The sequence below is a fragment of the Ctenopharyngodon idella genome, chromosome 21 (assembly GCF_019924925.1).
Source record: "Ctenopharyngodon idella isolate HZGC_01 chromosome 21, HZGC01, whole genome shotgun sequence".
In the NCBI taxonomy this organism is placed as follows: Eukaryota; Metazoa; Chordata; class Actinopteri; order Cypriniformes; family Xenocyprididae; genus Ctenopharyngodon; species Ctenopharyngodon idella.
Window position 1 is genome coordinate 16,726,394 of NC_067240.1, and position 25,751 is coordinate 16,752,144.

Sequence of the window (25,751 nt, forward strand, 5' to 3'; positions counted from 1 at the left end):
CAACATCACAACATATAAATAATGAATAAATATTCCTTTTGCAATGTGCTATAAAAAAGTCTATACTGTTTGAATGAGAAAAAATAAGTGCTCATAATAATAGAGGAAATACTTTTGGGATGGCTGTTAGACACTGAAAAACTGGTTAGATAATAGAGCTCAGAGAGTTATAACCACTGGATCTAAATGATTAGGTGGGTTTATACAAGAGAGTTTGTGTGTGTGGTCTGAGTTTGCTGCCTAACATTAGTAACATTAACTGTACTTTTTTTTGATAACTCAATTAAATATTAACACAAACGCATTACATACTCACAGAAACTCACGACAACATGCACTTAAAAAGAAAGCTTCCAATGAGACAGTGCTCTTAAACAAGCACTTTGCCTTAATCTTTGCCATAATAATCTAAATCTTAAAATAGTTTGAAAATAAGCCTTACATCACCAAGTGGTCGGATGCAGTGGTGTAAAGCACGCCACCACTGGACTCTAGAGCAGTGGAGACACGTTCTCTGGAGTGACGAATCACACTTCTCTGTCTGGCAATACGATGGACGAGTCTGGGTTTGGCAGTTGCCAGGAGAATGGTACTTGCCTGACTGCATTGTGCCAAGTGTAAAGTTTGGTGGACGGGGGATTATGGTGTGGGGTTGTTTTTCAGGGGTTGGGCTTGGCCCCTTAGTTCCAGTGAAAGGAACTCGTAATGCTTCAGCATACCAAGACATTTTGGACAATTTCATGCTTCCAACTTTGTGGGAACAGTTTGGGGATGGACCCTTCCTGTTCCAACATGACTGCACACCAGTGCACAAAGCAAGGTCCATAAAGACATGGATGAGTGAGTTTGGTGTGGAGGAACTTGACTGGCCTGCACAGAGTCCTGACCTCAACCTGATAGAATACCTTTGGGATGAATTAGAGCGGAGACTATGCAAATGTGCTTCTAGAAGAATGGTCAAAAATTCCCATAAACACACTCCTAAACCTTGTGGAAAGCTTTCCAAGAAGAGGTGAGGCTGTTATAGTTGCAAAGGGTGGGCCAACTCCATATTAAACCCTACAGATGAAGAATGGGATGTCATTTAAGTTCATGTGCATGACATCCCAAAACTTTTGGCAATATAGTGTATGTCTAGATAAATAATAATAGTATAAAAAAAAAATAAAACCATAAAACACTTTTCAGCCAATAGAGTACCTCAGGGATGACGTGTTTTTGTAGGCAAAACCCGGAAGCGAGTTAGCATTTTAGGACTTCCGGTTCCATCGCCTCGAAGTTGATGGGTTTTTTGAATGGGTTTTCACTAAATCGCCTGAAATAAGGTCTGTGGTTAACAAAGCCTCTAAATATTTTCACGTTTTGATCTATGACATAAAACACATAAATGTTGTGTTAACTTGTAAAGATTATCTTGATAGACAAAACATGTAAGTGTCATAACCCTTTGTTAAACACAGGGCTTATTTTTTACGATTTTCCAAAAGTCAATGGGAAAAATGCATTGGCTTTCGATCGAGGGAACCCGTGCGCCACTAACTTCCGGGTTGGCCTACAAAAACACGTCATCCCTGAGGTACTCTATAAATGTTATTAAATTGCCTACACTGAATAAGTTCTATAGACATGGGGTGAATATACAAAAATTCAATAGAATTACCACATGTCAGTGAGAAAGAAAAAGGAAATTCTTTGAATAATATTTGGTCTAAAACCATTGAAATGGTTGCAGAAGAATAGATCCCTTTTCATCATTTGGTTATAAAGTAACATAGAGAAAGTTTGAGAACGCATTGTATAACAATATCGCACGCTGCTTATTAAGAACTGAGAGAGAAGTAGTAAAAGAAGGAAAAAGACAAAGAGAAAGAGAGTGTGGGGCTTAAGGGATCAGCTCAGTTACAGAGACGAGACTCATAATTACAGGAGGAATGTGTGTGTGTGAGAGAGATCTGAGATATGATAAGATGAAGAATGTAATTAATTTCAGCACAGTTCTCTCTCTGGCACTGGAATCATATACTTCTGTAATCCCTAATTGTTTAAGTTAAACCATGTGGGCGAGAGCCAGACGGGGTACAGAAAGAGCATGAATATAAAAAAAGAAGGGAGGTGGGGCAGGTGCAAAAGTTAATGTCTATCCATCTATCATTGTTTTTCTTCTTGCCTAGTATTACAGGAAAATGTAAATCACATGCATCTGTGTGTGAGTGAGGCCTCATTATGGTGTTTAAGATTCTATAAGATGCTGGAAATTGGGACAGCTATATAAATAACCACATGAGGGGAACTCTATTTTCACCGGGCAATATCACCACAGAATTGCACTTTGTTGGCGGATTGTATGCAAATATCTGCAGCATGTTAGCAAGAGATTTATTCTGTTTTGGCTTCGGCATGAATCTGCCTTAATCTCTTTCTTGCTTTATTGTCTCCTGAAAATGCTCCTGCATCACAGTGCCCTGGAAAAACAGAACCTACAAAGTTCATGCCAACAGGCTCAAAAGAACCTGTGATGAAATAAAGATGATATGCAATGGAATGTTCTATATTTGACACATGACGTGTGCTTGTATTCTACAAGACACAGCAGAGCAGAATGGAACAAAACACATGCATGTTTTGAAAATTTGCAGTTTTTAATGTTGACAGTGTTTTAAAACTGGTGCTTTGGTGCCCAATTTTTTTTTACACATTAAAGGGGTTGTTGATTATGATTTTACTTTTTTAATTTTAGTTAGTGTGTAATGTTGCTGTTAGAGCATAAACAACATCTGCAAAGTTACGACGCACAAAGTTCAATGCAAAGGATATTTTCTTTTACAGAAATCGCTGTTCAAGGACTACAACAAATGGCTGGTAGGGACTACAATGAGCTTCTTCTCGGGATAGTGACATCACGAATCCTAAAATTTACATAAACCCTGCCCCCGGGAACATGCACCAAAGGGGGCAAGGCCAGTTGTTGTAGTAGAGTGTTGTACCATGCCGTCATTTTATGACAGACTGCTTCACAAACGAGGGTCAATTCAATGCTAGATTTGCACAAAAAATTAACATGACGGCACATGCTAGTCAATGAGTTGAATCAACTCCACAGCAACTACATAAATTTATCCACTAACCATTCAGAAACGTTCTGCATTCTAAAAGAAAGTTGTAACTTCTTCCTGAGTCTCTCCATCAGTGTCCGACTCCGGTTTGAGCAACGTAAAGCTTAACACTGTTACTGACAATCGTTATTTTGGCTGCATGAGATTCTCCAGCTTTGTTGTTGAGCAACCGAAGCGCGAGCTGCTAAAGCTCTGCCCTCTTTTGGAAAGTGGGCCGGGAGCAGCAGCTCATCAACTCTTCAGGGAAGGCTTTCCACAAGGTTTAGGAGTGTGTTTATGGGAATTTTTGACCATTCTTCTAGAAGCGCATTTGTGAGGTCAGGCACTGATGTTGGCGAGAAGGCCTGGCTCGCAGTCTCCGCTCTAATTCATCCCAAAGGTGTTCTATCAGGTTGAGGTCAGGACTCTGTGCAGGCCAGTCAAGTTCCTCCACACCAAACTCACTCATCCATGTCTTTATGGACCTTGCTTTGTGCACTGGTGCGCAGCCATGTTGGAACAGGAAGGGGCCATCCCCAAACTGTTCCCGCAAAGTTGGGAGCATGAAATTGTCCAAAATGTCTTGGTATGCTGAAGCATTAAGAGTTCCTTTCACTGGAGCTAAGGGGCCAAGCCCAACCCCTGAAAAACAACCCCACACCATAATCCCCCCTCCACCAAACTTTACACTTGGCACAATGCAGTCAGGCAAGTACCGTTCTCCTGGCAACTGCCAAACCCAGACTCGTCCATCGGATTGCCAGACAGAGAAGCGTGATTCGTCACTCCAGAGAACACATCTCCACTGCTCTAGAGTCCAGTGGCGGCGTGCTTTACACCACTGCATCCGACACTTTGCATTGCACTTGGTGATGTAAGGCTTGGATGCAGCTGCTCGGCCATGGAAACCCATTCCATGAAGCTCTCTACGCACTGTTCTTGAGCTAATCTGAAGGCCACATGAAGTTTGGAGGTCTGTAGCTATCGACTCTGCAGAAAGTTGGCGACTTCTGCGCACTGTGCGCCTCAGCATGCGCTGACCCCGCTCTGTGATTTTACGTGGCCTACCACTTCGTGGCTGCATTGCTGTTGTTCCCAATTGCTTCCACTTTGTTATGATACCACTAACAGTTGATTGTGTAATATTTAGTAGTGAGGAAATTTCACGAATGGACTTATTGCACAGGTGACAATCTATCACGGTACCACGCTTGAATGCACTGAGCTCCTGAGAGCGACCCCTTCTTTCACAAATGTTTGTAGAAGCAGTCTGCGTGCCCAAGTGCTTGATTTTATACACCTGTGGCCATGGAAGTGATTGGAACACCTGAATTTGATTTGGAGGGGTGTCCAATATAGTGTATATTACATCTTGTAAAAGGGGCATTATAGGTCCCCTTTAAGGCTACAAATGGCGCTGCTGCTGGTTTCTCGTGATAGCAAAAGCCAAAATTATAGCAATGTCAGTTTAAAATGTTTATTTATAGCAATCTAATGAAAACCCAAACCATCGCAACATTCTGCGTAAAATCGTGTTTTGTACAAACACCCCTTAGTCGCTTTTTTTTTAAAAAATTGCTTGCTAAATGCATAAAACAACGGTAATAATAACATGCGGTAATAATCCCTATTTGTGTGCAAATGCATTTCATAACAGCACTACGGCTCCCAGCTGAGGCATTAACACAATTAAATTATTTATTTGTGTCATATGTTTGTGTATGTCAGTGCCTGTCTTTGCAGCTTAAAGCAGCACCAGTGGCCTGAGACGGACGCTAGTCCCCAGTCACTCATTACAAGCTTCTGTGAAGCGTATCACAGCACACTGCACCACGTTTAGTTTCTGCACCGCAGGTTTATGCGCACATGGAGGGCTGCCACCAGGGAAAAACAAATAACGCTGGATAAACAACTGCGCCAAAGAGCGGAGGATACACAACAGTGTGACTCTGTTTCACACCTTGGCACGTACCCGTGGTGGCATAGAGGTCCAGCCAACGCACTGACACAAAAAGCATTTCTGTGCGCTAAATAGATGCGTGGGTGTCAGGATGTGTTTTGAAGTGAGAGTGGGCTACGGGGGTGTGGGCGAACATGCAAACGCATGGGACGGTAATTTGTGGCTGCAGTTTAGCCACACCCAGACAGAAAACAAATGTGTGGTAAAATATGGTAAGAGCGGAAGATGAAGTACGTAAGCAAAGAGATGCCCTACGGTTCCAAAGTCTCACTTACAGTGTTACAGTCTGTCCAATGCTCCCCTGTAGTCACGTTCCGTCTCTCTTTCTCTCTCTAATGACCTGTGGGTGGATGTCTATTTCTATCCGCACACTGACACAGACACACACACACACGCAAGGCTTTGACTGACAAAAAAGCACAAATCCATTTCCAGCTTGGTTGAATGTCATTCTCTTTGCTTGCACACATAATAGGATCATGCCAAGAAAAAAAAAAGAACGGGGGGGGGAGAGAGAGGAAGGAAGAGAACGAAAGAGAGATACTGGCATGTTCGCTCGGTTTATAAATGATTAATTTCCACTCACTTGCATGCAGTCGTAAAAAACGCTCCGGATATATAGGCCTGGCATTAAAAATGTCTGAGAGACAAAACTGGCGATGACGAACGGTAAAGAAGAACAAAAAAAATTGTCACGTAAGAAGACGAAGCAGAAGACTTGGATAAATTGAGAGAGGATGACAAGTGTGTGTTGGAGGAGTGGGACCATTTCTAGCTCCCAAACATTTCGCCACATTCCACATGCAGAATGCTAGAATTTAGAAAATAGAAACATCCGTTTTTATAGATTCTGGCAGCAGCACAAGCAGAAGCACATAAACACTCACATATACACTGATGAGGAAGACAGTGCTCTTACAGAGGTCAAATGGCTGCTAAAAGATTTGACCATAAACATATACAGCATCCCAGCATCACTTATGCACCCCCATACCATCAGAGATGCTGGCTTTTGAACTGAATGCAGATAAAACGCTGGAAGGTCTCCTTCCTCTTCTCATTTAAATGAGCCTTGGCCCACAGGACACGACGGCGCTTCTGGACCATGTTCACATATGGCTTCCTTTTTGCATGATAGAGCTTTAGCTGGCATCTGCAGATGGCACGGCGGATTGTGTTTACCGACAGTGGTTTCTGGAAGCATTCCTGGGCCCATTTAGTAATGTCATTGACACAATCATGCCGATGAGTGATGCAGTGTCGTCTGAGGGCCCGAAGACCACAGGCATCCAATAAAGGTCTTCGGCCTTGTCCCTTACGCACAGAGATTTCTCCAGTTTCTCTGAATCTTTTGATGATGTTATGCACTGTAAATGATGAGATTTGCAAAGCCTTTGCAATTTGATGTTGAGGAATATTGTTTTTAAAGTATTCCACAATCTTTTTACACACTGTTTCACAGATTGGAAAGCCTCTGCCCATCTTTACTTCTGAGAGACTCTGCCTCTCTAAGACATCCCTTTTATAGCTAATCATGTTACAGACTTGATACCAATTAACTTAATTAGTTGCTAGATGTTCTCCCAGCTGAATCTTTTCAAAATTTCTTGCTTTTTCTGCCATTTGTTGCCTCCGTGCCAACTTTTTTGAGACCTGTAGCAGGCATCAAATTTGAAATGAGCTCATTTAGTGGATAAAAGTGTAAAATTTCTCAGTTTAAACATTTGTTATGTTATCTATGTTCTATTGTGAATAAAATATTGGCTCATCTGATTTGAAAGTCTTGTAGTTTTCATTTTATTCAAATTTAAAAAACGTCCCAACATTTCCGGAATTCGGGTTGTACTCCAAAAAATGACAGACTGGAATTCATTTCCAGTAGTACAGAAGCTATGATTTGAGCTTCACGTGTGTTGTAATATTTGCATTTTCGCAGCTAGACCGTATGCGACCAAAGTCTCAAATATTACCAATATTACCAATTTTACTCCAAAATTACCACTATTTTTCCATTAAAATGCTCTTATTTGGCGGCGCCGATAGCCGTTGCGCTTCAGGCGACCCGAGTTCAATTCCTGGTTCGCGGACCTTTCCTCATCCTGTCCCCCTCTCTCTCTCTCCCCTATGCTTCCTGTCTGCTTACTGTCCTATCATAATAAAGGCAAAAACACCAAAAATAAATCTTTAAAAAAAAAAAAACACTATTTCTGCAAAATGGGTGGTTATGAATAATTATTACATAAATAATTATTTTATAACTGTTAAATAATTGTTAAACTTTCCCTTTAAAAGAATGAAAATGCTCAGCTGTATGAGCTTGATTTCATAAGATAATGGTGCTTCAAAGCACTGCAAAATCAAATTATATTTATGTCTGGGAAAATTGCTCTGCTTCAAATCTAAAATAAGACTCTAAAGTAATAGGCCAATTGAGGTAAGCCGTACGATTATCTTCATTTCAAAAAATAGAGAGAGGAAAACAGAAGGATGATAACGTTAAATCTGAAACACTTACGCCATGCCCCTGATAAATTAAAATAGAAACTAAGCTCTTGCTGCATTGTTCTGCCCCCATCTTCAAAGTACTGGCAAGGATATCATAATTGTGCCGTGCTGTTAATTCATAATTCAGAGCTGGGGAGGTGGAATGATGGATGGAGATAGGAGGGGGAAGGCAGAGGAAGGGAGGAAGAGAAGAAAGATTCAAAGGCAGGCATGATGGAATCGCTGTCATTGCCAGCTGGAATGCGGTCATCGCTTAAAATTAGTCCTCAACAAGATACCCCCATCATATAAACCATCCAGCCAATCAAAGTGCTTTGTTCAGAGAGACACATAGGTGCAGATAAACACTACTCAAACCAAACTGATGTCATTGCAAACATCAGACGGTCCCTCGGGTGTGAATGGGGTGAAAATGACAGCCGGAATGTTACGGGAGAGGTGACGGAAGAGGCTCCATATGTGCGGGGCGCTAACGCAGGGTTTTGATGGGACACAAGAGCAGCTGGGCTTAATCACTGGATCTCTCACTTCTTTGCTCACTATAGCTCTCTCTCTCTTTGCACAGGAAACTGTCGGGTTATGGGGGGGAGTTGCAAGTCGTTCTGTGCAAGCTGCTCTTCCCTACCAGTGTCATCTTATGGTCACACACGAACAGATATTATATTTTTATAAACAGATTTTTATTTTTGGCCTTTTACTAAAAATACAGTAGATGCATAAGAAATTATGGTGAGAAAGCTCATGAGTAGCTGTGTCACAATGTGTCAGAGCCTCAACAGCTATTAAGTTTGAGGTCAGTAAGAGTTTTTGTTTTTTCTTTAAATAAAGAAAATTAATATTTTTCTTTAACAAGGATGCCTTAAATTGATATAAATTGATATACTAAACAGCACATTGATAATAATAATAAATCAGCATATTGGAATGATTTGGATCATGTGACTGACTGAAGACTTGAGTAATGATGCTGAAAATTCAGCTTTGCCATCACAGGAATTAATTACATTTAAAAATCGATTAAAATATAAACAGGTATTTTAAATTCCAATAATATTTCACAATATTACTGTTTTTATTGTATTTTTGATCAAATAAATGCAGCTTTGGTGAGCATAAGAGGCTTCTTTCAAAAACATAAAAAAATTTTTTTACTGACCTCAAACTTTTGAACAGTAAAAGAAAAAAAAATTGCAATTCCATCTGCTGCTAAAGAGAAGACACTACAATGTTAAGCTGGTCATGTGATCTCAACATGGCGGCCTCTATAGGGGGACCAGCACCATGGAAACTAAACTAGCTTTTAGATTACCAATATGACTGGCATTTTGTGACAGCGAAAAATGATTTTAACGCATTTTCAAGTACTCTTCTTTTATTTAAAGGTAAATCTTTTTTAATGATGAAAAATGTGTCCTCTTAAAAGATTATGATGTTCACCTTCAACGGTGATTTTTCTGAACAACTTGAAGTTGAAGAGGTTGGTGGAGCCATTCATTCTCAAACATTCATTCATTCACCTTGGTCCTCCATTTCCATCGATCAGCTTCCTGCTTTGTTTATATCCTGGTCTATTTGTGCAGGCAGTGTGAAATTAAACAGCTCTTTCGTTCATTTTCTGATACATTTGGAGATGGATGGAGTGATGAAAATATGCTGTGAGATGCATGAAAGAAAGGGGTGGGGGTGAATAACTGGAGGAAAATGCTTAGCGGGACTCTTTAAGATTAGCTGAAATAGGGATCTAATGAGAGTACTGGAATTGGTTCCCCTAATAATAATAGCTCAGAAATATTATAAATTAATTTTTATGCTAATGTTGCCATACAATACTTTGATGCTGACATTTCTTGCACTTTGCACTCTCCTCAAATATGTCTCCTTTGGACCTACGAAACCACAGAAGACTTGGAATAAATGTTCATCTTATTGGCTGCGCTGTGCTGATGGCCAGTTTCCATTAAAAATCCAGTCTCTGATTGCATATTAAATATTTTAAGTGAGAAATTGAAGGTGAATAACAAGACATTACAGGATTAAAGGGATATAATTTCATGAAGATGCACTAATCTGATGGTGAATCATGGCGCCTAAAGGCTTTTCTGAATTAGAGTGAATTTAAAGCCATAGCTTATGGTGGCAGCATTAGCAGAGACATTCAAACATTATGAGCTTGGCAGGGCTTCTGTGTTCACCAATTTGTATGTGTGTTTATGAAGAGAAGTGAGGTTGATGAAGTGGTACAAGAACTTGTTTTTCAACAAGAAAACAAGCAGCAAAATGCTAATCAGTGCTGTCACTATCTGGAGAAAAGATTTGCTCCATTTAATCTCCCTTTCCCCATCTTAGGAAAAAAAATGACACAAAGATGTTTTGTCTCCAGTTGAGCTGTCAGAGAAAAAGCTTACATGCCTCATCCTATGGCAATAGAAACTGTCATTTATTAAACCACAAACATGTTTGTTTACATGAATACACTAATGCATGTTCTTGCATGTGAGCATGCATGCACTTCACTGTGCAACCACATATAGAAATCTTAAAGGGATAGTTCTCCCAAAAAATGTCACCATTTACTGTGCGAATCTGTCATTCTAAACCTGTATGAATTCTCTCTTACATACACAAATCAAAATGTGCAAGTAGCTCTTTTCCAGACTTTTTTTTCTATTGCAATGGGTCACAGATTCATTTAAGAATGGCATGAAGTACACAACCATTCAAAGATTTGGAGTCAGTAATATCAACAAAGCTGAATTTTTAGCATCATTACTCCAGTTTTCAGTGTCACATGATCCTTCAGAAATCATTCTAATATGCTGATTTGCTCAAGAAACAAACATTATTATCAGTGTTGAAAACAGTTGTGCTGCTTAATATATTTGTGAAAACCATGATACGTTTTTTTCAGGATTCTTTCAACAACAACAGCTACAACAATAATTATAATTTACAGAAAGCTGTATACTTGATTGTCTTTTAAAATACAAATCAATTAACCGATTAAATGTTAACATGAATACCAGAAAATGTTATTTTGAGCCTTTGGAAGACACAAAATAATGAATTCACATTTTAAAGGGTTAGTTCAACCAAAAATGAAAATTCTGTCATTACTCACCCTCATATCATTCCAAACATGTAAGACCTTTGTTCATCTTCAGAACACAAATTAAGATATTTTTGATGAAATCCGAGAGGTATCTGACTCCTCCATAGACAGCAATTTAACCACCACTTTTAAGGTAAATACTGAGCCGGCGTTCTGACGTAGAACCTGGAAGCGCTGAATGTAAACAGCGTAGGAGAATGACATAGAAGAGAAGATACTGTTGAATATCTAGGGATGTTTTTGCACACAAAAAGTATTCCTGTCACTTCATTAAATTAAGGATGAACCACTGCAGCCACGTGGACTATTTTAACGATGTCTTTACTACCTTTCTGGACCTTGAAAGTGGTGGTTAAAATGCTGTCTATGGCCGTATTCGCACGGGATTAGTATTAACTAGGGACCTCTAGTCATTTGTAATAATTGCGAAGGTTGCCTGTGATCTTAATCCCGTGTGAATCGACCATGTCTGTAATTTGTAAAGTAAAAATTCCCCCGCAAATGACCTATCATATTTCGCCGAACACTGAGGTCCTTTGATAATATTAGTCCCGTGCGAATCGGCATCTCTGTGATTTGGTGGGGTCGTATATCATTTTTCAAGTTTCTTGTTTCCTGTGCGCCTTTTTATCCATCTTTTGCGAAGAATGGAGGCTGTGTTGGAGTGTTTTGATAGTATTTTGGGTGCTGGGTCATATCACTATACATCATACAGCTATACAATTTGCAGAAAGACAAAGCTAAAAACCATCAGAAGAGCGAAAACAAAAATAATGATTAGATGGAGATGGATGACATGTATAGCAGCATGCAGTAAGGAACATTCTTCTGTTTATGATATATCATACAGCTAGGCCTATAACGACAAGACATTTCCAAGCAATAGCCTATCCAAAATAGTGCACAATCAAGCGAGGGGGTTCACATCATAATTCGAGGTTAATGTGTTACAAATAAATCAAGCACGAAGCTTGAGCTATTAGATTTTAACCTGGTGAAATGTAAATGACATCATGTCCGGGAGGTAAATTCGAGTAAAATTACAGGCTTCGCTTATCCCGTGTGAATGCGCCACACGAAATTCAGACGTGTGTGTGTGTCACACGAGGTCCCCAAATAATACTAATCCTGGGCGAATAGGGCTTGTAGAGGACTCAGATACCTCTCAGATTTCATCAAAAATATTTGTTTCGATGATGAACGAAGGTCTTACAGGTTTGGAACAACACAAGGGTGAGTAATAAATGACAGAATTTTCATTTTTGGGTGAACTAACCCTTTAAATACATATACTCCAAGAACGTGAGTATTTCTATTTCCTTTTTTTAATACATTTTCAATACACTGTATTTTAATGAATTTATCTTCAGTATAAATTTATTTTGTTTCATTTACCATTATTTATTAGTGATATTAATAATATAACACCCCTTTTCCTGGTGCCCCTCCACTTTTATTGAATGGAAAAGAGCAGCTTGGACATTCAGATAAATATCTTATGTGTTCAGCAGAACAAATAAAGTTGGGCAGGATAATAATTTTGCGGTAAGCTTTGTCTATAAGCATTTTCCAAACTATTATTAAAATTGATTAAAATAAACAAATTAAAATCGACATAACTCATAAAGTGATTTAGCTCTCAATTTGTTAGGATGATGATACTTTACAGAATCTGTTTTTAAATATAGTCCTAAGGCTTTCAAATCAGTGGGAATGTTCAGCATGCAGATTGTTTGTGTCAGGAGGCTGGGTCACTATCGATTCGTCACACCCCACAAACTCTCAGAGCTGACAGATCCCGCTCATATCGATTCGCTCTTTTCTTTACTCATGCAGATTATCATGTAAGCCTCTGCCGCGTGCATGTTTCCTGCTTGTTCTGAGAGCGACGCTTACATAAGTGCACTCATAGCCCACTTCACACTGCTTCAACTCAATTTTCTTTGGCATGGATTCTCATCTTCATATGAGAATAGAAGAACAAACAGAAAAATAACACAGGCAGTCACATAAACACACAGTGTGCGGGGGAGATGGTGAACCGATCATCCTGCAATCGGTGCTAAGGTTGCTGGGAGTGTTTAAAATTCTCTCTTTATGTCATTCTACTCTCTTGTGGGAATGAATACACACCAAAATGCACTGCCCAGTCCTTACGGATCCTCATTAGCTGCTTGAAACGCTGGACCCCTTTACAATCCCTCTCACACACATGTACTAAGAATCCCCTGGTCTGCTGCTGTCGGGTGTCAGCTCTTTGGAATTGTGACTGGAGTGGGAATAAGAGTTAAGCTTCTGTTGTGCTGTTTGGCAGAGGCGGTTCAGCTGTCTGGTCAGCAGAAATCCACTGACAAACACACTCATATGCACATGCAAATGCACACAAATGCAAACAGACACATACACAAATATAAACCAATTCAAAGCAAGCAAAAAGCAATAGATGAAATTCAAAGCCCCTAAAAAACAGACGCTCACATGCATTTTGTTGCCCACACGTGTGCAAACAAGCTTTGAGCATGAACGCAAGCAACTGAAATATATATGTACAAACTAAAAGACTCATATCTGGAGTCAGATTCACTCATCCACCCACACAGACACACTATACACAATTCCACACCACCTCCAACATGCTCTCATGAGTGATCACACATATCTAGGGATGGTTATTGTAAGGAATTTAACGACTCTCGTTCTGATCCCACTGAACGATTTTGGTTTCTTAAAAGTTACAGTAATGATTGAGCATTTCATTTTAAATTCATTTACACAAAATAGCACAGAACTTTAATATTGACCATTTATGGGTTATTGGCCATACAGGGTTACAGATTGCAGCTAAAATGGTTGCAAATGCACAATAATAATTTAAAGTCGAGATGTAACATATAGTTTCAGGTCCTTTCTTCTGTATTGTGACGTACATAGATTATATGTACGACAGAATAGATTATTTAAAAAAAGTAGGGTGGTGGTGACTTGTTCTGTCCATCGTTTGTTGATTTGCCGCACTCTAAAAAATCTTGGGTTATTTTTTCTACCCAAGTCCTGGGTTGAGCCTTTTGGGTCATTTTTGGGGTTATTTTTCTAGTGTTTGGTTAGTTTTTGTGTTACCCAGCTCCTGGGTCAGACATAACAACCCAGGGGTTGAGTTATTTATTGCGAGCTTTTTGCGACCTCTTCAGGAGGGAGCAGCGCAGCTCCCTCAAATTGGTGCATGTCTTCGGTGAAATACAGGTTTGTGTATGTTTTATTTAATCTAAAAATTCATTGTTCTGTATATTGTTTATTTTTATGCAAAGCTACATACAGGGGCGCGATCTGAGTCACCTAAACGAGTGTCGCGTCGGTCTTTTCGCGTGATGGAAACATCTGCAGGCCTTGCATAAAATTTTATGATTTTATTCAAAAAGATACAGAATATAAATGATTAGGATGTTAAAATTTGTTCTCAAAACTGTACAGTGATTATTTATGGACAGGTTATGAAGCCAGTCACAGCATTTTCCGGCTATGAGTGAAACGCAGGGCAGCAGTCTGAAGTTAGCAGTTCCCCCGCCAAACGCGAGCCATCTCCGGCACGAGATCCAGGCCGTTACGGTGGAAACAGGACAACAGAGACTGGTCGATTATACATGTTACAATTACTTTTAAACGATTATACAATTACTTCTTAATGTTTAATTTTTAATTCTAATATTTGTTAAACGAGTTTAAATGTAGGCAATATGTATTAAAAACCCAGCCCTTGGGTTGAAAACAATCCAAAATTGGGTTGTTTTTAACCCAGTGTTTTTTAGAGTGTGGAGACAGATCTGAACACAAACCTGTGGTTGATTATAAAAAGGGACGGGGTTTAAGCGGACTAATTGATTGGAGAAGTCTGGAATACATCACCAGGGAGAAGTCTGTAATTTCACCAGAAGATCAAGATATGACATTTTGATTAAATATTTTGAGACGTATGCATGAATCATTCACAATAATTTAGAACATATATAGAGTGAATTTTCATTTCATGTCAACTTTAAGATGCACTTAGAAAACAGACATGGTGAATTTTTATTTCATGCCAACTTTAAACTCTAGTAAGGCAAAAAGATTCAAGAAACGGCCCTGAACTGTGAGATGGCAGTTTGAATCAGACTGAGCCAGTGAATCGTTCAGAACTGTTACTGAGTTTACAACTGACTGCCTCACTGAACTGTGAATCATTTTATGGTTATGTCTTATTTGAAATTATATTTCGTACACGTCACATGTTATTTTAACAACAAAACATCTCGTTATTACGAGAAAATATGCGTTTTAACAAGAAAAATATGCCGTTTTTACAACATATGTCGTTCTTACGAAATAACATCTTGTTATAATGAGAAAAGATGTTGTTTTAATGACATATCTCGATATTACGACATAATTGAGTGGAAAAAAAATATGTGTGGCAGCAATGCACCACCATAGAAATGACCCGTTACTGTGATGACTTACATTAGTCTTACATCACTTTTGCTGACTTTCTGTTCAACATGACTGTGTAAGTAAGGATACATAATCACATTTTTTTTGCTGTATAAAAGAAGAATGTTTTTAATTCTAAAAAAAACATTGAAATATTTTTAAAAATGTCATTGGTTATTGTTCCACATATTAGGGAAAAATTATAGGTTGAATCAAGGTTGAATAAAACTTTGGGTGACATATATAGCTACTATAATATAATTAACAATAATTATCAGTTATCGGTATCGGTCAGAATTTTAATATTGGTGCATCCCTAGTTATCATAAAAATGATTTGGTCCCAGTTTTTTTTGGTTCCGGTTCTCATTTTCCAACTCTGAACACATGAAAAAGCTCATATGTGATTCACGGTCATTCACCCACCTCCAAAAATACTCACACACACCCTTCAAAATCAACATACACTCACACAGGTCAGATGTTTCCATGATAGACAACACTTTCAGTATGACACATTTCATGTAAACACACACACACACATACACACACTCCCACACGGTGCTTGACTTCTGTAACCCTCTCTAGTTGCTCAACACACTGAACAGTATGAGTGAACTGTTCAAACAAATCATCCTCATCTCTTCATGCCTCCCTCGTTTTACCTTCCCTTCCGCCCGCGCACCTGCCTCTCACCTCTTCTCTTTCTCGTTCTTTCTCTCTTTTCTCCTCTGTGAATTATAGCTTGTGCTTTATCATCACATCATGGTTTAATTCTGTCCATCCCACGATGCCTTGCACACCATTATCCATCTCTTCATTTCGCTGCTCTCTTACATTTTCAACTAATAACTTCGATCAATGCATCTATCCGTCCCTGCTCTCATTTCTCATTCATTGTGCTCCACTTCCATCATGTCATATTGTTCCCAGTCCAATCTTACAAACCAGAGGAATCAGGGGCATCATGCCCATGTTGTTTTGGAGGGAGCACCAGCGGCAGTCCTGACTCACTTTGTGCCATTGGCAAGATAAGCTCAAAGAAAAAAATAATTCAGCATGTAAGCGGGAACATGATGAAATATCAATATAATATTCAGATGTGGCCAAAAAGCATAGAATAATGCAACATTTCTATCTGGAAAGTGTTAAGATCTTTTGCCATCCACATATGCATTTCTTTGGTAAAAAAAAAAAAAAAAAAAAAAAGAATTTGACATTTTAACTGACATTTTTGCAGTACAAAGACTACTAAAATGGCCTGGACAACATTACTGGCACCCTTCATGAGTACAGCAGCAGTTAAATTGGGAATAGGGCATTATGAATGCCCTGTTTCCAGGTATTAAGATGCGTTTTGGCCGATCGGATCACAAGTGGATGAGGGAGACACATACCCGTTTACACCTGGTGTTTTAATCCATCTCTTTTGTCCACTTTCAACCACTTCTGTCCTGATTTCTTCGAGGAGAGGGTCTATGGGCAGGTAAATGTATGGGTTATTTCAGATCTTTCGATCTAATGGACAAAATAAGCTCGAGCAATTTACATATGAACACGCCCAGAGACGACGGAAAAACATACGGAGAGCATCAGCTTTCATTTCTGCTCTGATAGCCGCAATACCACGCCGAACGCTGTGAAGAAATCAGGAATGGTGAGAGAACATTGTGCTTGGTACTTTTTTTGTCTTCAAACCAAACTTGGGTCTTCAGATGAAAAAGTTTAAATCCCTTCTGGCTAGCGCGCTTCCCATAATGTTTAAGCGTTAGGTCAGTAGGCGGAGAGTAAATGGTCTTTAGTGGCTGTTCGAACGCATTCAACCACATGAGCGTTTCCACTACGAAGGCAATCCAGTCGAATGGGTTTTCGACTACCTCTGGAAGTGGTCGAAAGTGGACAAGCTCAAAACATTTCACACCTGTATTTAGCGTTGTCCACTTGTGATCCGATCGACCAAAACGCATCTTAATACCAGGTGGAAATAGGACCTTGGTTTTGATGAGAGTGATCCTTGGTTTAAAACCTGTTTATCAGAAATAGGGGTGCATTTGTTTGCAATTCTAGAGCATTTCAAGCCAATTTAACCCCTTTTATAGGAAATAATTGCATTGTAATGACTATCAAAGCAGACTAATATCCTCTAATTAGTATAACCATCTTTTAATTACTCATTCAGCTAGTTTAATGGGTGAGAAGTGCTACCTGTTGTGACCAGAGTGGAAAGGTACCAATATTTTTGTGGATATTTATTTTACATATTTCTGTATTCATTGATTTTATAGATTTTTAAAAAGAAATTGATACTTTAATTATTCAAGGATGCTTAAATATTTCAAATATTACAGTAAAGACATTTGTAATGCCCAAACTAAGTACTAGTGTTGTCAAAAATACCAACTGCAATACCAAGTCGGTACTGAAATTTAAAAAATGTGACGCTTTGAGCGCTGTTGAGCAGATTCGTAAACACCTCTGATTGGCCACTGTGTTCATATGCTCATCAGATATGTCATCAATGACGCTCTTCACAGAGCGCTTACAGAGATACACACAGGAGCGGGACCGGTCTGCTGATAGACGGCTGCTTTCAAACACTCCCGCTCCCGTGCGTTGATCATTGTAGCCAATCACAGACATATCTGATGAGCGCGTCAACAAAATGGCCAATCAGAGGTCACTGTGCTCAACAGCGCTCAAAGCATCACATTTTTAAAATTTCAGTACCGACTTGGTATCGTGGTCGGTGCTTTTGACAACACTACTAAGTACTAAATAACTTCAAACCTTCCACACTTCATTAAGCAGCACAACAAATTTCAACTAATAATAATAATGAGAAATACTTTTCTTACCAAATCAGCATATTATGGATCTATGTGGATTTTAAATGTAATTTCCAAAATTATTTGTATCTTTGAAATGTGATTTGAAATGTGTTTCTGGATTATTCTAAGAAAAAAAAGGTATCCTTGGTTCGTAAAAAATTTTTTAAAAAAAGTCTGCAACGCAATTCCCTTTCATACTAAATATACCAACACTATATCCTGGCTGTCTTACACTTTTTTTGGAAGTTGCATTCAGTAAATATGTAAATTCGGCATGCCGCTTATAATTGGAACTTCTCCATCTTGGAATGCCTGAGCTTTTGTCTCATGTCAACGCAGTCCATCCATGAGTCACAATGCCAAATTCACCCCAACGCCTACTTAAGTTGTTTACCTATAACCCGACAAGCGGGTTCACAATAACTGCCTCACTCTCTCTAATGCCAGCATGCTCTTTTCTACAGATGACCTGCTCACCTCAGATCTGCAGCAGCGCAGTGTGCTTGATGTGCAGGTCAGTATCGATTTTCGGGATTGAGAGAAAACTCAGCAGCGCTCTATCATTCTCCATCTCCTTCTCTCTGGCTTTCTTCCAGACTTCACACATCTTTTCAACTTTATCCCTTGTTCATCTGTTTTCATGTGAGGCTTATAGATTTATTTCTGCCTTGCTCTTATCTATTTGTGTTTCTTTTTTTAGTGTTAGGGCCTGTAATCCATGCATACTGTGATCATACCAGGTCATCAGGGTACATCTTTAACTACAAATATGTGGTGAAAACATTCGAACACAGATGTACGTGCGATCTACAAATAAAAATCTTATGATATGGTCTGCATCCCAATTTGCATTTGTCATTGACACTGATAGACTTGAAATGAGGAGCCACATTACCCAAAGTTTGGGTTTTTAATGTAAATTCATGTTCCAGTTTCATTTGATGCTTATGTTTCTGTGTTAATGAAACACCATTAAGCTTGAACTTTGAACAAGCAACCAATATCATTATTTTTGTATATTTACATTATCATAATAGTTATTAAAACCAAGTCACAACATTTATAGTTTTTTAGGTATTTATTTACAAATGCTTCAAAAATAATACAGACTACAGATTTTAATATTTTTAATAATTAATAATTAAAGGTACACTATGTAACTTTTGGCCCTCTAGCGGTTAAAAACAAAACTGAGAGAGAGATTAAATTAACAATCGCTTAAAGGGTTAGTTCACCCAAAAATGAAAATTCTGTCATCATTTACTCACCCTCATGTTGTGGGTGAAAAGACTTTTTGGGTGAACTAACCCTTTAATCGATTACTCGATTGAATCGTTAACTAAGTTATCATGTTAACCAACACAACATAGGTGTTGTTTTAAAGCTTAGAAGCTTGGATTTACAGCGAATATAGGGAATATGACCATCACTTGACAAGTGTTTTTAAGTTTGCTGACATATTAGAAGTGCTCTATTTTCATAGCGTGAAAAAATAACTGCTTTACCTGAAAATGTGGTCTTTAAAATCACCATACATAACAGATGGACTTGTGTCATATATCAATGAAAGGTCTCAACAAGCAGAATACAACAAGCATATTTGTTTCAGTTAGAGACCAAACTATACCAAGTATTTGTATGAAAAAGACAATTAATCCTTTATCGATTAATTGTTAGTAGTTGTGAACATAATGGTCGGGCATCACTGCTCATATACTGTCTCCTCTAAGGTGACTTTTCACCTGTATTTCATTATTGTATGCCAAAACACAATTTTAAGATGTAGTAGTTTGTCTCAGATCTAACGTACTGTCTTATAAATACTTAAAAGTATGTACTTTCCCATGAGAAGTATGCAAATTTGGATGCAGCCATGAGCTAAACTTTTAATGACAAGGATGGCTTGATTCAGTTTTCCCTATTCGAGGACACAAACATATGTTCTCTGCAAACATCTGGTTCAATCAGTGTTGGCAGTGACAAAGAGCATCTTGCCTCCTTGAAATTCTCCAGTGCACACTTGATAAATTATTAGTAAAACATATTCAGAGTTGTAAGTTCCTGAAAAAATTGTAACTTACATGGTCTCATCATTGAGGAACTCCAGTTTGCCAGCCACCTCTTCATAGTCTTCTCCAGCTTTGGCGGTACCCTCTGTAGTGTGGAACGGTACTGCCACCTTCCCCCTCGCTCCAGATGTTCTGTGAACCTTCACCTGCATGATGCCCACGCTTTCACTCACTCGTGTGGAATTGCTCTCGAACGTAAAGATACCTGCGTGGTCATCATCGTAAATGGTCACCGTGGCAGTATGCGCGTTACCCAAGGCAGCTTTGGGAGGAACGTGGCTGGACCCCATAATACTGTTGCCTGGAGACACCGCATTAGGGTCGAGGATGGAGACCTCAGCACGGTGGACAACTCGAGGGTTGCTGAGATGTACGTAGAAGTGCTCATCTTCCTCGAATATGTCATCGTCAATCACGCCGACTGTCAGCTCCTTCACAGTCTCACCCGGTTTAAAGACCAGAGTGCCCTCGGCAAATTCATAGTCTGATCCTGCGTTAGCGGTGCCATCCTCTGTGCGATAGTCAACCTAGATACAGGAACAGTTGTCATTCAGCTTAAAGTGCTGAGGAAGCAATGCTATATTTTTATATTCAGAAGAGTTACAGTGAGTGTTTGGAAAAAACAATAATTCTCATACATAAGAGAGTTATAATGTAACTTTCAGGAGAGGATGCGTGATAATTAAATTCCACAGATAACAACAACAACAATAATAAATCATTATTAATCATATTACATAATAATAACATAATATTCATTTTTATAATTATGATGTGTGTTATTATTAAAGGGTTAGTTCACCCAAAAATGAAAATTCTGTCATTAATTTTGTCACCCTCATGTCATTCCAAACCCGTAAGTCCTTAATTCATCTTCGGGACACAAATTAAGATATTTTTTATGAAATCCAAGGTTTTTTTATCCCCCATAGAAAGCAATGTAATTACCATCATTCAAGGTCCAGAAAAGTAGTAAAGACATCGTTAAAATAGTCAACGTGACTACAGTGGTTCAAAATGTTATGAAGCGACGAGAATACTTTTTGTGCGCAAAAACAAAACAAAAATGACGACTTTTATTCAACAATTTCTTCTCTACCCTGTAAGAATCGTACGCAGTAGATGCAGCGAATGCAGTTCAGCGCTTTTGTGTTTATGTCCGAACGCTGGCTCAGTATTGGCCCGCTCCTGCGTCAGCATCACACGCATGTGTCGTGCGGCTCACGTGAACAGGCGTCAGTTAATACTGAGCTGGCGTTCAGATGTAGAACCTGGAAGCACTGCAACGAAAATAGCATAGGAGAATGTCAGGGGAGAGACGAATTTGTTGAATAAAATCATTATTTTTGTTTTGTTTTTGCGCACCAAAAGTATTCTCGTCGCTTCATAACATTAAGGTTGAACTGTAGTCACGTTGACTATTTTAATGATGTTTTTACTAGTTTTCTGAACCTTGAATGTGGTAATTCCGTTGCTTTCTATTGAGGATAACCAAAAACCTCTTGGATTTCATCAAAGATATCTTAATTTGTATTCCAAAGACGAACGAAGGTCTTACTTAATGACAGAAATTTCACTTTAAAATTGAATAATACATATTATTATTATTAATCAAATAACAAAATAATCACAATCATTTTTTATTTATAGTAATTATTATGTGTTATTAATATTACAGTATATTTTGACCTGTTATCAAATCACTTGAAATAATTGAATATAATTTCCTGTGGTGAACTTCACAATTGAAAGGTTTATATAACAAAATAAGCTTATCTGAAGTCTGTTAAAATAGTGTCATTACATTGCTTGTCTCCTAAGTGCTGTAATTATTTAAAATAGCTCTGAGAGTACATCCTCGCTGCTGGGACCCATGAAGGTTTCTGGCCTCAAAATTATATCACATCCATATAATTAAAGTACAATCACAGCAATGTAATCACAGTACTGTTGTGTATAGACAGTGGAATCATTACCTTAACAGTGCAGCCACTGTCTCCACCATGTCGGGTCACGGAGAGCTTCAAGGAGCCGCAGTTTTCAAAGCATTGATAATGGGAGGGCTCAAACTCCAGGTAGATGGTGTGAGGGTCTTCTTCCTGGGCATTAGACTCATGGCAGCTCACCACCTTCCTGGCCTGGTCTGCAGCATGCTTCTTCAGGATGTTCCCGGCTCCGATCATCATGCGAGTGGCCTGGATGCGATAGAAAGCTCGACTCTTCTGCTGTTGCACCAGCACTTGATAGTTTGCCATCTCGATCAGCTGCTCCATGTCCTTCTCCGGGTGTCTCTGCTTGAGCTCCTTCAGCGTACGAGCCATCTCCCTCCTGGCCTCTTCTTCCTCCCCTCCACCTCCTCCACCACCTCCTTCCTCCACACCAGCCAGCATGCCATCAAGTGCCTCCTTGTGATGGGAATTGGAGCCTTGGCCGTCCATTTCCATATCCATCTTGCTGAACATGCCGTCACCCTCCGTCTCAATGATGATACCACGGTGTTTGTCAGCACGGTAGCGCTTGTGGACATATTTGTAAAAGAGCAAGCGACGGTCGGCGATCCAGGCCTGAACCACACAGAGTGGAAAGAAGAGAAATGTAAGGACGGCCTCCCAGACTTCCACCACACCGGGAGAGATGACAGACAGGATCAAGTACAGCCAAATGTAGGCGAACACGCTCCAGGCTGCCGTCACAAAGAAGACCCTTAAGTGCTTGATTTTTCGCACCTCACCGTCTGGGACCACGTAAACACAAATGGCGATGATGATGAACATATTGAAGGCAGCGCTGCCCACAATTGTGCTTGGGCCCAGGTTACCAGCCTCAAACTTGTGTCCGCAGACCTCGATCACGGATAACAGGATCTCAGGGGCCGACGATCCCAAAGCCATGAGGGTCAAGTTGGACACGGTCTCGTTCCAGATGCGCACGGTTGCTGTGGTGGTCTCGCCGTTGGGTTTCTTGATTGTTATCTCCTTCTCTTGAGACGTAATCACCTCGATGGACGACATGAACCGGTCTGCGATGATGGACATGCCTAAGAACATGTAAATGAGGGCCACAAAGTAGACAATGGCACGTGCCACCTTGTCGCCCACAGAGGGGTTCTGGGGGTTCCACACCGGGAGGACGACGCCCTCAGAGCAGCTGTCCTCCCCTGAACAGTTTCCTGGGCTGCTGTGGGATGTGTCGCCACTGGCCTGAGAGAGATGAGTGAGGCCTGAGAGGAAGATCAGGAGGAGGAGTGAGGAAAGGCAAGGAGTGAAGGAGAAAGGGGTTGACGGAATGCGCAAATGAAGCATGGTTGCAGTGTAGTGGTAACTGTGTCCACCAGTCGCAGAGTTGACGATCAATGAACCTCTGAAACACACAAAAGAAACTTTCGGTGAGAATGATCATTTAAAAAAGGACCTCATTGTAACATATTGATGATTCAAGCATCACCTGAAACTTAATTTTTTTCGTTGCAATTCGTTACATTTATATAGCCCATTTCTTGGCACTCAAAGCGCTTTTACATATGGAAGGGGGGAATCTTCTCAATCACCACCAATGTGCAGCATCTACCTGGATGATGCGATGGAAGCCATATTGCGCTAGAACGCCCACCACAGTTTATTGGTGGAGAGGGGTCCAATCAGTAGACATATAGGGATGATTAGGAGGCCATGATGATGGACAGAGGACAATGGGTAAATTTGGCCAGGATGCCAGGGTTACATCCCTATACTTTTTCGAAGCACATTCTGGGATTTTTAATGACCACAGCGAGTCAGGTTCATTCAGGGAGAATGAGGTTGCTGTTGATTGCAAACAGAGTTTCTGACAGCACAAGACAGCTTGCATCATGGTGAACTCCTGGAGAGTGTCTTTGAAAGCACAAGCTAGTCAACTCTATAAACAATATGATCATTCCTGACAAACTGTACACATCTGATTATTACAAGAAAGGAAAACATACAAAAACACAATACATCATATAATGTAGAAATCAGACCTCATCTATTTTGCTCACTCAGTCTTTGAGTTGATGATATTTTCAATAATTGTTTAGATTTTTTTAGATTTAAATTTGGTCTTCTTTTCTATATTCTGCTTTCTGTCATGTGCTCTTTCTCTCATGCAATGATCAAGGCCACTACTTCAATGATTATATATAGACATTCCATACATTGACTTGTACACCAAGCAAAAAAGCATTTGACAAAAAGGCATTTGACTCAGTCTAGCATGAATAGATCTTCTATAGACTCCTAAATAATCAAATCAAAGAAATTATATTACAGAAAAAACTAGATATCATGAATACAGATGTCTTTTCAATCTAGATAACACCATCCTTGAACATACAATGAAAATTTTACAACATAAATATATCAACTTCAGTATGGGGCAAACTATTCGAAAGAGTAATATAGTTCTGTATCAAATTGAAATATGGGGACCACTAAACCAGCAAGAATCTACAAAACAGGGGAAAAACTGAATCCCTACACACAGGAGTTTTGCAGGTACCTCCAAAGCAAAATAGCAATTTACACTATCATTCGAAAGTTTGGAATGGTTAAAGGGTTAGTTCACCAAAAAATGAAAATGATGTCATTAATTACTCACCCTCATGTCGTTCAAAACCCGTTAGACCTTTGTTCATCTTCGGCACACAAATTAAGATATTTTTGATAAAATCCGATGGCTCAGTGAGGCCTGCATCGCCAGCAATAACACTCCCTTTTTCAAGGCCCATAAAGCTACTAAAAATATATTTAAAACAGTTCATGTGACTACAGTGGTTCAACTTTAATATTATAAAGCGACGAGAATACTTTTTGTGCGCCAAAAATAACAAAATAGCGACTTTATTTCACAATATCTAGTGATGGGCGATTTCAAAACACTGCTTCATGAAGCTTCGAAGCTTAACGAATCATTTGTTTCGAATCAGTGGTTCAGAGCGCCAAAATCCCATGATTTCAGTAAACGAGGCTTTGTTACAAAAAGTATTCTCATCGCTTTATAATATTAAAGTTGAACCACTGTAGTCACATGAACTGTTTTATATATGTCTTTAGTAGCTTTATGGGCCTTGAAAAAGGGAGTGTTATTGCTGGCAATGCAGGCCTCACTGAGCCATCGGATTTTATCGAAAATATCTTACGGGTGTGGAACGACATGAGGGTGAGTAATTAATGACATCATTTTCATTTTTGGGTGAACTAACCCTTTAAGGTTTATTAATTTTTTTTGTTTGTTTGTTTGTTTTTTTAAAGAAATCTCTTATGCTCACCAAGGTTGCATTTATTTGATCAAATGTATTGTAAAAACAGTAACATTGTCAAATAGTATTACAATTAAAAATAATAGTTTTCTTTGTAAAATGTAATTTATTTCTGAGATGGCAAAATCAAGCCCTGCCCAATTTTTTTCTTGTTCAAGAAGCCATTTCACTTGGCTATACGTCACAATAAGGAAGAAAAGACTATCACAACTTCCATTTCATGACGTCTTTAACGTTAACACTAAACAAATCATACAAGTGTGGAATGGCGACAGTCACTGGAGCACATCCCATCCTCTCCTCAAGAATCCCTGTACAGGCAAGTTTATATAAGAGCTGGAATCACACATGCGTGACTGCTGCATTTGGTCACACATGCACACACATCAGTATCTCTGGCTGCTTGGAGCTGCAGAGAAATATGAGATCATCTTCCACTAAGAGGATGTG

The 25,751-nt window shown here is 39.3% G+C and overlaps 1 protein-coding gene across 3 annotated transcripts in view; it reads right to left on the reverse strand.

Moving 5' to 3' along the window:
- Positions 1-25,751, reverse strand: part of slc8a4a (solute carrier family 8 member 4a) — a 69,782-nt gene that overhangs the window by 21,775 nt on the left and 22,256 nt on the right. For all 3 annotated transcript variants that reach the window (XM_051878684.1, XM_051878685.1, XM_051878683.1), the window contains 2 exons: positions 22,003-23,386; positions 20,039-20,553 (listed from right to left, as the gene is read on the reverse strand). In XM_051878684.1, coding sequence (XP_051734644.1) covers positions 20,039-20,553; positions 22,003-23,328 — 1,841 coding nt within the window. In that variant the 5' untranslated portion in view covers positions 23,329-23,386. The remainder of the gene's footprint in view (positions 1-20,038; positions 20,554-22,002; positions 23,387-25,751) is intronic.